General features: G+C 48.8%; 1 protein-coding gene across 1 annotated transcript in view; it reads left to right on the top strand.

The window, feature by feature from the left end:
* The window catches only part of LOC135901407 (choline transporter-like protein 1), a 96439-nt gene that overhangs the window by 34951 nt on the left and 45999 nt on the right, over positions 1-15489 (top strand). The window contains exons 4-9 of the mRNA XM_070539841.1: positions 2674-2822; positions 3792-3860; positions 4144-4231; positions 5635-5698; positions 10761-10869; positions 13363-13447. Of these exons, the coding sequence (XP_070395942.1) occupies positions 2674-2822; positions 3792-3860; positions 4144-4231; positions 5635-5698; positions 10761-10869; positions 13363-13447 (564 nt within the window). The remainder of the gene's footprint in view (positions 1-2673; positions 2823-3791; positions 3861-4143; positions 4232-5634; positions 5699-10760; positions 10870-13362; positions 13448-15489) is intronic.

The following is a 15489-nucleotide window of genomic DNA, read 5'->3' as shown; positions in this document are numbered from 1 at the left end:
TACCAAGGCAGTGATAGAAGAAGGTATGTCCATCTGCGTGAGCTTTGTAATGAGCTTATATGACAAACTACATCAAATGCTTTACTTACGTCAAGGTAAAGCGCGTCTCATTGGCCCGTATACAGTGCACATACTGGAAGCATGGGTCATAAATGTTACGAATATCGTTGTTGTCGAGCGCCCTGACACAGAGCCACGCTGTTCATCTATGAAAATATTCTTAACGCTAACCGAAAGCAGGGAATGCAGTGCGGATTCGAACACTTTTGACGCAGCGCAGAGAATAGATATAAGTCGACAGTTATTGTAACTACACGTCTAGCACTGCAGATCTGTGTACGGGCGCTACCCCTGCGACCTTCCAAGCGCTAGGAAAACGCACCAGACTTTGGGTAACCGTTGGAAATGCTTGTGACAACAGGGACAAGTATGCTTCCGTACGTCTTAAACAGTGCAGGAGGGATACCACCAGCGCCACAAGAAATGGAACGTTTGAGGGGCGCCTCATACACTTGGAAACAAGGTCTGCATTAACCGATAGCGTATGCGCACCATATACCAGAAGGAAGGTTGAAGCGGTCTATGCTCCCGACTGAGGAGAGCAGAATTTCAACTGGTGGAGGACACCCGTCTGTCGACAGATATGTCTCAGTGGATCAATTTATGAACACTACATTTGAGTAAGAGGCATCTCTTACATCAAATACAGAAATGTTCTGCAAAGGCATCAGTAGTGTTCGAGACAGCATCGCCATTTTCACCACCAAGACATCTGGCGCTCTTTTGAGAAGAGAGAGCGCACGTAGATCCAGAAATATATTGAATTACGTGTCGTGCTGGCTTAAAATTATTATTATTATTATTATTATTATTATTATTATTATTATTATTATTATTATTATTATTATTATTATTATTATTATTAGCAGTAGTAGTAGTAGTAGTAGTAGTATTCAACAGCAAGACGTTTAGTATCGCCAGTCAAGTGTGCTCGGGAAGCTCCTATGAATGTCTAAGTACCTACGTACATGAGAGCGGAGAAATCGTTTTTTTCAGTGACCACTGCAGCAATTTTGAAGAGGAATGTTGCATAAAAGAAAAAAGAAAGCTAGGAGTTAGAATCTAGTGAGTGGAGAGAGATTTTTGTTTACGCCGTGATTTTATTTTAACAAATATTACTGCAAATTGCAACTCTTGAAAAAACAAAAAACCGAGCCTATCAAGTCTGCAACTCTAACTCAGCAATGAAGAACGATACTACAAGTCTAAACTGCACCTACTGAAACACATAAACCGTACAAAATTGATGTATTATAGACATATCTGAAATATACTACTAATTTATGAGTAGCACTTTCCCAGTACCTTGCGAAACATAACAACACATTCAAGTAAGCTGTAGATTGATATACCAACCGTGTCCGCCTTAGATGTTCTAGCGGACGCAGTTCACAGAACTGCGATATCTGGTTTTAGTGCAGAGTTACTGATTTATCAACATCGTATTGCGAGAAGAACTCCAGATCCTAGACCAATATTCTGCCTCATACAGTGTTAAGAACGGCCCGCTGAGGTGCAAGTTTTGCAGCCAGTTCCGACAGCGGCGTCAACTTTTCTTGGACAATGCGCCACGTCCGCCACTCTGAGTCGAGGGATTGCCGAGATGAGTTCGACGAACCAGGCTTTGTGACGGAACCCGCCACCGCCGATCTGGTCTGCTGTGAACAGGGGAGTCCCCGAAGGGACGTTCCTGACGTCAGCCCCCAGTTCTGCGAAGACCGTCTGACCTCGGTTGAGGACCGTGAACCTGTGCGGAAGTGTGTGTGTGTAATTCCTCGCGCAAAGAGGCGGCTCGTCTACGGTGCCTGGTCGACCGTTTCCCTCACCTTGGGATCGAGGGGGGACCAAGTGTTTATAAACAGCTGTTGTGCGGCTTCTCAGTGCACTTTCTCTCGCAGTCATGCTAGACTGATGAACTGCAACGTCCTGATGTAGATACTGTAAATAAACCCATATTACTCGTTCTCGATGAGAAGCAGTCCTTCGCTTCAACAACGTCCTCAGCGTGGATAAATTGGACGACGGCATGGGCCAGCTACCATCTAATTCATGCCCGACTCCAATCTTGACAACTCGTTACGGACGGTGGGATTGACCTCACAATCCTCACAACAGTCACTAGCTTCGAACTTTGTCTCTCAAATGCAACAGGTTTCGTTCAAACCGGTCTAGTGGTTATTTCATGAACGCAATTCTTCGAATATACCGGAGTTCACGCGCAGAGCATACGGGATGCGAAGTCGTCGTCACTCGCTCCTTCGCAACGCGTTCTTCGAGCATGTCTCCGTGGCTCTGCGAATGCGACTTGTCCATTGCGGGACGCAGTTGCGTGAACTGCCCCACTGAGCTAGCTGGAGTGCTCGCGTGATTCGCGAGCGTGTGCGACTTTGTCGTTTTTGTACTTTTCATTGTTCTTCATGACATATCTAGCATTGTGTCAAGCGACCCACCCTTCCTCCTTTTTTGTTTCTCCCTGCTCTTTTCCTTCCTTCACCCTTATCATATGTGGAGTAGCGCATGGAAAGTTCTCGCTGTCCGAGTGCGCGTGTATTGAGACTATCGCCGTGCGCCGGCGCCGATCGGTCCCGCATGGCGCACACGTGCTGTCCGCAGGGGGCGCTGCTGAGCTGGGCCGTGCGCAAGGGCGGCGACCCATGGCGGCTGCTCCATGGCGTGGACAGCGAGGGCAACGTGTGCGGCCGCGGTGACCAGCAGCCGCTGCCGGGCGTGCCGGGCTCCGGTCAGAACACCACGGGACTCACGTGAGCAAATTGCCGTGCGGCTGTGGCTTGCGGCGCTCTTCGGAAGCGGCTTCGATCGCGCCAAACGTGGTGCACTGGGCGTTTTCGCGTGGCTCGAGGGTTCATCGGATGACGCAGTGCTCGAGAGATTGCGGTCGCTGTGCTGCACAAATGGATGAGAGTACACAGGCATGGGTGGTGGTGTTGAAGGTACGGGGGAGGGCTTCGCGACATGCATCTTCGGTACAGCCCTGGTGGTATCTATGCTCAGTAAATAAATCATTACACTGCGAAGGTCACTGTACAATAGTTCTACTTCCAAAAATATTCTGGACCACGGAACACAAAACTGTGCAGTCACGCCGCAAAAACAACCGAACGCAATAAAATCGAAAATAGTACTTTGTATGACATAGCCAAAGGTTTCTTCTTATGCGGAGCGATTTCTTTAAAAAACTGTCATAGGCCCTCACCGTTCTCAGAGGTACAATACGTGGCCAGGCGGACATTAGAAACAGAAAAAAAGGAGAAAATTCGGCGATAATCTGGCTAAATTTTTTTTTGCTAATGCTAAATACTAGTTTTAACTGCTATTTTTCAAAGAACAACGTATGCTGTGCGACAACGTCTTGTGCGAATCGGCAAAGGGACAGGTTTAAAGAACTAGGTAAGCAGCAGAGCATGTGCGATATGGGCTTATACGAGTTCGAAACACCCTCGTAAGCATTTCACAGCAGTTTTCGCCGATAACCGCGGCAACTGTACCTGGCCGTTTGCCAGACAGCGTTACGGTCTGCTTAAGCAAAACGGTGGCATAAGGTGCTCGATTAAAAAAAAAAATGTCCACATCTTTCTTGCCTATAATAAAAGCTCTTTCGTAAAAACTGACGCAGGATGTTGTAATAACTATAAATGCAAAACAGGTGCACTGACTCCACGTAGGCGGACATCGCCAAGGAAACCGCGCATTCGTTCGCGTTACATTCGCAGGCTCCTGGTGCTGGAGGATGCGCTGGGCCGCAAGCGACACTGCGCCGCCAGCTGCCCCCCGGGATACAGGTAGGGGGAGGCTGCCGGCAGGTCCTTTCGCTGGATTGATAACTGCTCGCACAACATCCACGACTATTTCTTTGAGAGCGTGCACCCGACCGGCGCACGTTCGGGCACAAGCGCAATTAACGTCCTGCATCGCAAGAGTGAAGGAAATATACGTCGTGGAGGAGCGTTCTCGAAAATGACATTTTGTGCGAGTCCTCGAGTATGCATGAGTTGTAGCACACAAACCAGTCAGTGGGCAGCAGGAACCTGTTCTTGGTGTTCGCATGGGCTCCTGTCTTCGCAGGCAAACCGTGTTCCGAAGGTGCGTGCTGGACTCGGGTCCCGTGGCCCTCGTGCACCGCACACTCAACGCCAGCGGCGCGGTGATCGAGGTGCGCATACTCGCTGCCTCCACACGCGGATCCGATCCATAATCGCTAAGCGCGTGCACGGAACACGCCGTTATAGCCAAACGGTTAAGGGTGCGCCATCACTGCGAGTTTCGAATACCAATCGAATACTTACAGAGCGCCAAGTCTTGTCCGCCATTCGCAAGTAGCACGAAGCTAGAGACAAAGGAAACCCATACTAGTTCTCCGGAAAGAAAGCTTCGCAGGTGAAGAAAAAAAAATGTGTTGGTCTGGAGCAATCGTTTCAGTGAAAAGCCCGTACAGGTTTATTTATTCATTTATTCATCGAAAAGTATCAAATGGCCGAATGATCGAAAAGGCCGGCGTCTGTAGCAGCGAAACGGCGCCTAAATTCCCACTGGCTGCGACGCCAGGTCACGTGCGCGCCTCGACGGAGCAGATCGGGCGAAAGCGAACACCCGCTCGCGCGCCAGGTGGAGGAAGAGCCGCGACGCCATGTCACCCTCGTAAGTTCTCGCGTGCGTTTAACTTCGTCTCGGTAATCACTATAAGCAAAGTAATATATAAGGAACGGAATAAATTCGAAACGAAAAGCGTTGGCGGTATACTGAGTTCGAGCCTGTGACTCCAAGCTCGGAAGCCGAGTGCATTACCAACTGGGCTAAACCAGCGCCTCCTAGATAGCGGGCCTGTGCAATCTGCATGTTTTATGGCACCATGCTACCCGAACCGGAATTTTCATTGCCAAGCGTGTACTGCCGCGGGGGGACTCGCCATTTGCGCTGCCCTTTGCATGGCGCCATCTCCGACCACCTGGCGCCGCCGCGAAGACTGCGCGTGGTGTACAAACGAATGGCGCGCCGTTTCGTGCGAACGCTGAGAAACACGTCATGCGACAATGGGGCCCGGCGACCTGCATTGTTATAACACCGAAACAAAATTTTGCGCTTGCCGTGCTGCTCTGTTTTCACTCATATTTCGCAACAAGATTGCATTTCTGATTTCGCGCCGTTTAAATAAGGCAAGAAGTGCCATTTTGGTTTACCTGAGTAGTCCTCCAGGCTTGTTGTGTAGCATGCCGACAGGAACACAGTCAGACCGTGCGTTTGTGCGGCGCCTCGCTTCTTCCTGGGCGACAAAGAGGAGGCACGCAAGCATGCAAGTGCTTTATTGAAAAGGTGAGACCCTGTGGAATCTCAGCGAGAATGAGCAGCAGGAAGCGGTTGTACCTTTGTTGTTAATATGACTGTAAGTCCTGTGTTTGGAAGCGCACCGTACTGTCTAAAAAATATCGGACTTTGATTCATGTCGGTTGGTCGTGTTGACGCACTTATTGCGCAGAACAAATGCTCTTTCGCCTTCGTGTCGTCTATGGCACCGTGTTATACGCGAGCCAACATTCGCACTTTGCTTGCGCGGTGCAGGAGGTTGTGCAAGACCTGGCCACCTGCCGACGGGAGCTGGGCTACATGGGCCTCGTGGCGATAGGTGGGTATGCGTCGCACCTGTGACGGTCACGTGCGCAGTATGCGGAACTAGGGCGCCACTTCCCACACCCTCCTCGAGACTTCTTGCCCGTAAATTGGCAGTTCCTGCTCTGTTAGACTGGGCTTGTATAATCGGGGACGCGTACACTAATTCTAACATAGATAAACTTGAACGAGTGAATAACAAGGCCGTTTACAACAATTTCGGTCGTATGTCAATACCGTGCACAGTTATTAGAAAGATCTCAACTCGAACTCTTAGTGCAAAGAAATCGGAAGCTCCGACTAAGATTTCTATACCAATTAATTTAAGTAGACTATAAAACTGATATCACAAAAAGTAGCTAATTTTCTTCCAAATACGCCACAAGGTAACGACACGAGCTGACTACATGAGCCCTCTTCGAAGCAAAAGCAACTGTTTCAAATATTTTTTCCCCGCGAACTATCAATGATTAGAACGGTCTAACAAACATTCAAGTCATACAAGCTGCCATAACATTATTTGTGACGCATTTATTGTAATGAACGCTCTTTTTCTTCTTGTACGCGATACTGAAGTGTGTTTGGTTTGGGCTATGTACTTTTTTTAGCTTGCTATAATCTGTCCTGTATGTGTAACATATTGTAATTTATATATATGTACTTCCCGCCCTGCTAAATATTCTAATGGGAACTGTAGTGTAATAAATAAATAAATAAATAAATAAATAAATAAATAAATAAATAAATAAATAAATAAATAAATAAATTCAAAGCGCACTTAGTTATACTACGCAGATGAATGTGAAAGCACTGCGGCCACGTCAGCAGAAGCGCTGCGACGTCACGCGACCAACTGTGTTCTTCACAAGCTGCGCACAACGCGACGATGGGTTCGACTCCCACCCAATGTTGTGGGTGCGAGTGTCTCAATTAACTCTGTGTTTAGTAAATGCGCCTTAATTAACGCCAAATGTCGTGGCTTCGACTCCCACCAAATTTCGAGGGCTTGTAGCCTTTTTGGATCATCGTGTGGTCACGCAAACACCGACAACGCCGGATTTTTCCCCTCGTGAGCCACGTAATGTAACAAGTAGTTTGGAGTCCGCACGAGCTCTGCGCACGCAGGAACGGCGAGATTCAGAATATTGGTTATCGGCGGTCGCGCTTTGCGTCTTACATGTGCACTGCCACGGCAGCTGGAAAGCGGAGCGGCGACGTGGGCCCGTTGGCAGTAATCGTCTTGGGAAGAGCGAGTTGCGCAGCTGCGAGGAAAGCATCCCCACACGCAGCGCTACTTTCAACGATGAGCCTTCATTTTAAAACCCGAGCCATGCCTTACGCTGAGGGGAAGAAAAATGGGGAGGGCAACAGAAAGATGAACGACCGGGGAAGACGCGTTGGATGGCGCACGCGAGTCGCCGTCAAGAAGCACGCGAGTGGCTTCCATCCTTGCGGGCGATGGGGAGGCTGCCTCACGTGGCCCCGAGCACGGTGTCGAGGCTCTTCTGGCACGATTCGCTCGGGCGGCATTTCGAACGCTCGTCACACGCGCCCACGTGTTGCCCTGCCGGTCCGGCACACGGCGAACGCGGGATGCCCACGCTGCCTCCGACCGAACGACGTCGGCACTCGCGCTGTATCGGCGGAGTTCCGTTGCTCTGCTATGACATTCGTTAACGCGAATAGCATTATTTGCCTGCTTCAGCCATCATAGGCATATCTACCGGAGGTGGGGAGCAAGGAGGGCACTTGCCCACCTCCCCCCCTTCACATTTGAAAGCGTGCCCTGGCACTTTCGGCTGCACGCTGGAAAGTCCATTAAAACTACAGCTAAAGCTAAATGTTCCTTCTTATTAGAGTGGCCACACAAGTAACGCTTTTTTTCACCGCGCATATTCCTGCTTGGACAACGACTCTTGCGCCCTCTCGGCATAGCGGACGACGCGCGGGATTCGCCACACACGCTCGCGTTGCGGATAACGCAGGGCACCTCCCGGGCAAGTGAGAAACTGTCAGCTTGCGCAACTTGCATCATGCCCAGTTTTGGGGTACCGCTATGGCAGTGTCCTCTACCGCGACCAGATAAAAAAAAAAACCGGCTGGGAGAACTAGACAAAGGAAGCGATCGCTTCAATATCAGCTGGTTCTCAATGTTTGACTTCTGTCTGTTCGACCAGCGACAGCAACGCCTTCCCGTTTCTGATCTGCGAGCTCTCAGAATGCACAGACCATATATATAACACTATGTAATCGATCAGTCGTTGTTCGTTTCCGTAAGATATGAAAATAAGTACGTTATTATTATCACTCGTTGCTTGGGAATGTCCCGAGTTGCTCAGGCAATTCGCTGGAAAACCGCTGCTACGACGGGATATGCCGTCATGTTCGCTGACGGCTGTGAAAACAAGTTTAGGGCAACCGAGTGTATCACAAATATAGCGAGGCCGACGCAAAGCCCAAGCGTCATTTGCATTTCGCGCATGCGCAGTGGCGACGACGCAGTTTTTTGGGAGCCTGAAACGCTTTGCTCATACCTTTTCTAAATCTCTACAGTATACTGTACTATGGTATTTTAGAAGCAGCTTAGAGTAACTAAAGAAGAGAATCGGGCTAACTGGTGCTGTGTTTTTTGCTGCAACACAGTTTCTAGGGGGGGGGGGGGATTTAACCAAAAGAAGAGAGGGGGCAGTACAGAGCGCGTGCTTTGATAATGCACTTGTACCCAGACGCGGCTCAGCACGCAGAAACTCCTTTCCTCAAAGGAAAGGGGTTTCACATTAGAAACCGTCGAATCAATTATTTGTAGTGGTTTGTCGTCCGTGGTTTCTATGTCCTTTGCTGGCTTGTTAGCGCATTTGTTCGCTCGTATACATGATGGCCCCCTTGTCGCATTTCTTATTTATTCATGCTAGCGTCTTTTTTTTTTTTCTATCGAATCTTGCATCGCGAACCCTCCCGGACTTTCCTGACCGTAGCCGCTGCTGTCTTGTCGAATAGCTCACACTATACATCGAAAGAAGTGCATGTGCACATAAAAAGGCAACAAAAAAACACACACACGCATTTAATTTCGACATTTTGGCCATGGAACGACCTTGATCAAGAGTGCGATCGCACGCACCCACAGCTCATTTTCTCTGCAAGAGCGAAGCGAGAGAGAGGAAGCGCGTAGGTACACCCCGCGACTACAAACACGCGCACATTCGGTAGCGTCGCGAACACGCGTACATGGACTCAAGCAAGGAGAAAGCGCAGGCAGCCTCTGAATGCCAACACGCATGCATTCAGCGGCGCCCGCAAGCCAGCGGAATGCAGGAGAGAGGCGTCACACGCTAGCGTATACAGCACGCGAGGGGTCGCAGCTGCCAGAAGAGTGCTTCTCTTGTTCTCTGTTTAAAGTTACTGCAACCTTTGCGAGATCACAAAGACGGTCAGTACACTCCGGCTTCGTTATATCACACCCACACGGTGACCTCCAATAACCTCCGGGTTGCGCGAACTGCATTCCATTGCGTTATATGAGTTTACACGCTAACTGTGTTTTGTTCAATGTCTACGTGTGTATAAAAGCAAAATAAAAGATGAATGAAATATTATGTCACAAAGTAATAAACATCAACAGATGGGCGAGAGGAATCTCTAATAAATGATGCGAAAATGTACATATAGCGTCATAAACATGCTATATATTATATATCACATATAACCGTTAGGAGACGCATAAAACAGACAGCAAAAATATTCGTTAATGATGGAACATGTAGGAAATCTTGGAAACGTGGTTCTTGCTACTTGGGCATACACGTCAGCCTACCTATGCTTTCACTAATTCCCCTGGAAAGTGTGCTGAACTTGTGGATTAGAAATGACTCGCAAGCGTATCTGTCGTAGTGAGTGGAGAATCCTGGTTTCGTAATAGTGACCTTAAATTTATTTTCGAAAGGGTGGCCTAGTATGTTCACATGTTTGTAGAGGGGGAGCTAAGGTATTGATTTTACATGCGATTTGTAATTAGTGAAGCGTCGGCTAAAAGAAGCTTTCCGCTTGTCCAGTGTATCGTGCCTGGCAAATCGTGCATTCCAGGAGGTATACGTTACAAGGGTCGCAATCGTAATCCCTTTGGATCGCAAATAAAAATGAGGACGTCGTGCTGTCTGGAAATTTATGCTCCATATTAACTTGGAACAATCCGCCCATTTCTTGGCCAATCCCCCGTCGTGGGTAGGAGCCGCACGTGTGACAGGCTACAACAACAACAACAACAGCAACAGCGTTAGCTATGCTCATCGTGCATGGGCAGAGCTTGCATCGCAGTTTTCCGCACGGTGCGCAGCCTTTGAAGTCAGCCGAGTTAATTTGGAGGCACGTGACATGATCTTGGTGGCCCGTCTGCACAATATATACCCGCGGAGGTTCACGGAGACAACTTGGTGCATTCCCTGTATAAGCGTAGGGCACGATGCTTCCGGAGGATGCGATTTATGCCAGGCGTTGATGCCGAATGAATACCCACGGATAAGGTTAGTCCATCAATCTGAAGGAGCTGGTTTGCTCTTGATGAGCGCATGACGATCAAGGTCTCCCGCTTTTTGAATCGCGTCACCGATAACAGAGGGAGGATAACGTTGGCGTAGTACATTGTTACGGAGTTGTTCGCAGTTCGATGCAAAGTCCCCTTTTTAGTGCGTATCCGCTTGAAACGAAGAGCTTGGCTGCACGGGATTGCTTCTCTATGCAGTTTTCTACACGGCTACTATGAATATGCAAGTGTTTGTAGTCATAGGCTATCTACGCTTCCTCTCTTTCTTTAATATATTTTTTTTTCACTCTTATAGAGAAATGTTACGAATTGAACTCAGGGTGCTTGCACTCGCACTCTTGATGGAGGCAGGACTGCGGCCGGAACGTCGTAACTAAATGTTTGATTTTGCTTTTTTACGTGCGCCTGCGCTCCTTTCAATTGATTATACCCCGGATCTGAAGAACTACTTCGTCCATATGCATGTACGCATGCATGCATGTAATGAAAATTGATCTATACGTGCTCAAACCCACTACACGTGGTGGCTCTCGTTCAGGGCTCAGCGTGGCAGCTCTGCTTCTGCTGCGCTACTGCGTGGCCCTACTCGTGTGGTCCCTCCTGGTGGCGGTGTCCCTGGGATGCGTCGGAGGGACGCTCTACCTCTGGTACGTCGCAGCTACGGAACACGTGACATTCACGCACCCACTTCCTCGAGTCGAATTTGCCTTTCGCTTCAGCGCAGCACGATTTTCGAAAATCACTTTGGTGCGAGACGCAACTGATCTCTTTGGCTCATAAACTACGTCGCGCTTTAGACAAATATTCTATTAGTGATTGAATATTTTAAAAATTTTCGAAGCATCCGACAAAGTAAATCATGAACTTCTACTTCACGAGCTTCAGCACTTAAACTTCGTTTCCAACTACAACACACCAAAATGTAAATATTGTTACGTAGGAAGACGCAGACGAAAAGCTATGTACAAGTATATTTACAAGAAAATAGGCCGCACTTGGCCAAGAGGCAACAGCCCGCGCTAGCCTCTAATCGTCGTCGTCGTCGTCTTCACACTGCTCGCCTCTTCGTCATCGCAAATACTCAGTGTTCCGTAGCAATATACACAGGTACCACGAAGCTGCAAGGCAATGTTGTGTGTCGTCGCTTGGAGATACGCAGATTATTTTTCGCATTCCGCCTGATTAAATAATTAGTCCTAATTAATCAACTTCTAAATTATTATAATGAAATGAAAAGTTTCAATAAGAAAATTGTAGATCATGAAAAACTCCCGATATGCAGCTTTCTGTTCCTCAATACGTGCCTATAAAAGTGTTTTTCCGAGCGTGAAAGAAGCCCGCGAATACGCGCAAAAGTGCCTCGACTCGCGCGGCAATCCTGGTCTCGCTTCGAAAAGTAAAGAGCCTCCCGTTGATTTATTATAAACTGTTCCTTTCCTGATATGGTTCTTACCTCTGAGGTAGTTGATCATAGCAGGTTTCTTTTCCATTGCTGCCACCCAAGAGATTTTCTCAGCCTCTCGGACTTTACTCGTCATTACAACGTCTAACTTTCTTTGTTGCCATGCTGTTTACAATACCGGTCGCATGCTTGCTGGTAAGCTTCCAAGTTCATTTCCTCCACTGTGAATCAATGTTCTTCCTGTACAAATACCTGAACACTCTCCCCGCCCATTTACTTTCTTCCACATTCCTCAGTCGTTCTTCACAATCAATTTTACTCTGAGCTTCCCTCTCTTCAAAACTTGCCCAGCCCATGCCACCCGTACGGCTTCGTAGTTTTCCCATGAGCGCCGAATGGGAGGCGTCCTACTGACCTTTGGTTGTCATCGAGTCCCGATTGTACCTCTGACTCTAAGCAAACAATCGCATTTCCAAATTAAGTCGTGGAACCATTACACCTTTCCACATACTCCGGAGCACCTCGTACCGATTGTGTCTCTACAGCGTTCTGTGTTTCATTACGGCCGCATTTCTCTTCCCTTTTGCTATTGTTGTTTATTCCTGTGTTTCCTATATATCCATTGCCTTCGCTTATCCATAAACAGGCAGGTATTTGTGTTCCTTTACCCAGGGTATTTCCTGGCCCACTATTGATAGTGTCTGCTCACTGTTTTCATTGAATACCACGAAACCTGATTTTTCAACGCTAAATATAAATCCAGAATTCTCACCTTCCTGTCCGCGGACATTAGCCAGAAGCTGCGTACACTTTGCCTGTCAGCGAGCAACACAATTGTCGTCCACATAGGACAAACCTGGAAACTGCCGTTCTGTCGCGCCCACCGGTCTGTATGAAAGATGAAACCCGATATTGATTCCTTCTAGTGCCTTTTCCAGCCTCACCATGTACATCATAAACAACCGCGGGGATAAAGGACATCCTTGTCTTAGTATTTTGGTCCGTGCTCCTCATCCCTTCCCATTCAACGCAAAATGTATTTCTTTGGGTAAATATATATCAAGTATTGTATTCAGTCGATCCGTAAGTCTTCTCTTTCCAGATTATCCCACAAAATGTCGCGGTTGACGTTGTCGTACGCTCCGCTAACGTTAAAAAAGGCAGCACGTAACGGTATCCTTTCTTCTGCGGACGTTTCAATACACTGACAGCAGCGACGTTAGTGTGTAATAATGCGGAGAAGTAATGAACTGCGCTCGGTTGGCTACGGCCTTCGATATTTTCGTGCGCAATCTCGGAGACCATGGGTCGGCACATCTACTTTTCCAGCAACCATAGCTCACAGGGGTGAAGTAGTGCATGCCACGACAATAGCTTGTAGACAAGGCCAAAGTGAACATGGGAAATATGGCGACTGCACGTGAAAAACTATTCCCTAGCCGTGTCGTCCACGAGCTGCAGGGGCGTTCGCTGGACGCGTTCGCCATTTCTGCGCGACGGCTCTTAGCTGAGACAGAAAAATAGAGGACCGCAGGACGGCTTGTGTACGACGGCGACAGCTGGGTTTCGAACCCACCCGTTGCTGCAGCCGACGCAGGCGCTCAACACCACGAGGCGCCGGCTGCGAACGGACTGCGAAAGAGGTTTCCTTGCCACGAAGTGCCTCTCCACTTCGGCACTCCGCACAGTTCCCCTGAAGTGTTCCCGCCTGCCTACTCCCCTACGCACGTTCACCCAGGTTCTCGTGGAATGCAAGGCGGCGTAGCGTACAGCCGAACGCGGGAGCCTGGCTGGTAGCTGCCGTCGCGGGAACCACGGCCATGGTGAGAGGCACGCTGCGCGTCTGTCAAATCGAGACGGCTGCGATGACGGGCTTGCGTTCGCGAGAAACGTTTGCGAAGAGTGTGGTCAAAAGTGTTCGAACCCTGGCGCGAAAGTCGGAAGCGTGCTTGCGCTTCCGCCTCCAGCAGTGCTTCGCAATATCACGCGTCCCGCATGTCGCACAGGCGTTTTTTTTCTATTCAGTCTATAGACATTGCGCCGCTTCTCTTCCTTTTAGTTTTCTAGCGTGGCTAGGTTTCGTTCCACATTAGAAAACTAAAAGGAAGAGAAGTGGCGAAGTGTCTAGACTGAATAGAAGAAAACGACGACGCCTGTGCCGGAGCACGACGGCAACATGCGGGAGGGGATCTTGCGATGCACTGTATACGCAGACGCGGCCTCATACACGTGGGACCGCATGGGACCCATGGGACGTTTAGGGTCGCGGCAGCAGTGGTAGACCACAAGGGAGAACCAATTAGCTGCGCGAACCTGAGAAAATGCATGGTAACGGAGGGGGAAGAAGTAGCGGTAGCTCTAGCGGCGGCTGAAAGTTACCGCAGGAACATATCTCTGATAATTCTAACAGACTCCAAAGCAACATGCAGGAACTACATACAAGGCAGAGTTAGTAAGGAAGCACTGAGAATCCTCCTCGAAACAGAGCCTCCTAACAAAAACATAAAACATGGGATCTTCTGGATACCGGCACACACCGGGATAGAGGGCAACTCAGGGGTGGATAGCCTAGTTCGCGAACTCACGCACCGAGCAGGGCAGTCGGAAACCCTAGAGGCCCCCTTAACGGTGGAGCCGACGTACGCAGAAATACTTAACCGCTACAGAGGAAGGAGACTTAAATACCCCCCCCCTTCCGCACACACACACACACACATCGCTCACATAACACGAGGCAGTCAGCTGGCGAAGACTGCAAGCAGGTACGTTCTTCAACCTGCACACACTACACAGGATGTTCCCTACCCAGTACAGGGATACATGTCCGTGGTGCGGGGCAACCCCCACGTTATACCACATCACGTGGGAATGCAAGCGTAATTTCGCATTCCATAAAGTAAATAAACCAAGTGCGGAACAATGGGAGGGTCTGCTCACCAGCAGCGAGCTCGCAGCCCAACGGGAAATTGTGCAGCACGCCTGCGAGGCAGCAAGACTCAGCGGCGCCCTGGAATGTGGGCGCCGACCTTTTGAAGCGGCCAGCACTCAAGACATGATGAAGACACCGCGGCCCACCGCCAATCTCTCCGAGATGTAGAGCAATCAAGTTTTTCCATTCCATTCCTTTTAGTTCAAGTGTACACTTTATTCTGCGTCGGTGTGGAATGTTTGTACATTTTCCTTTTAAAAAAACATTTGTTTTCCGACTAAGGCAAATTGCATGAAAGATGCTTTGTCAGCACATTATTTTCTCCTTCAGTTTTGTCATGAGCTCTGCACCTCCTGTGGTCTTACACTGCGCTGACGGTATTGATGAACGAACTGAAATAGGCGATATACAGCGAGCCGAACCAAATCCCGTTCGCGCGAACGGAAGCCGCACCAATGCCATCTCCACTCCATCTGCTGTATACTGCGGAGTCCTTAACACAGGTGCCCAGCTACCACTCCAGCGTAAAACTACAGTGAAAGTGAACGTTGGTGTCTTCCGGTGCTCACAGTACGTAAACCTTCCACATAGGTGCCGATTTCTGCGAGCCAACACGTAAGCAAAGGTAACGCGTCGCTTCCATTATAGATTGAAATATTCTGCAAGCGACCAGGTGATAGCCTGTTTTTATGCGAATGTCAACGAGATTTTCAATTTGTCTGCACGCATTTCCGTGGTGAGACAAAATGTAGTAAAAGCCTTTATAATTGGCTTCTACGCATGATTGGTCATTAGAAGAAGGAGCCAGCTTCTGGACTTTCTTACGCTTCAGAGGCGACAGCGTACACAGCGGAGGTAGTTACGTGAAAATGCTACCGAGAAAGTTACCACTAGAGCATTAGTCAGTCATTAGTAATTAATCCTTCCATCCCTTCC

Source organism: Dermacentor albipictus, chromosome 6 (assembly GCF_038994185.2).
Source record: "Dermacentor albipictus isolate Rhodes 1998 colony chromosome 6, USDA_Dalb.pri_finalv2, whole genome shotgun sequence".
Lineage (NCBI taxonomy): Eukaryota > Metazoa > Arthropoda > Arachnida > Ixodida > Ixodidae > Dermacentor > Dermacentor albipictus.
Note: the sequence above shows the minus strand (reverse complement) of the source record. Positions and strands in the feature narration are given on the sequence as shown.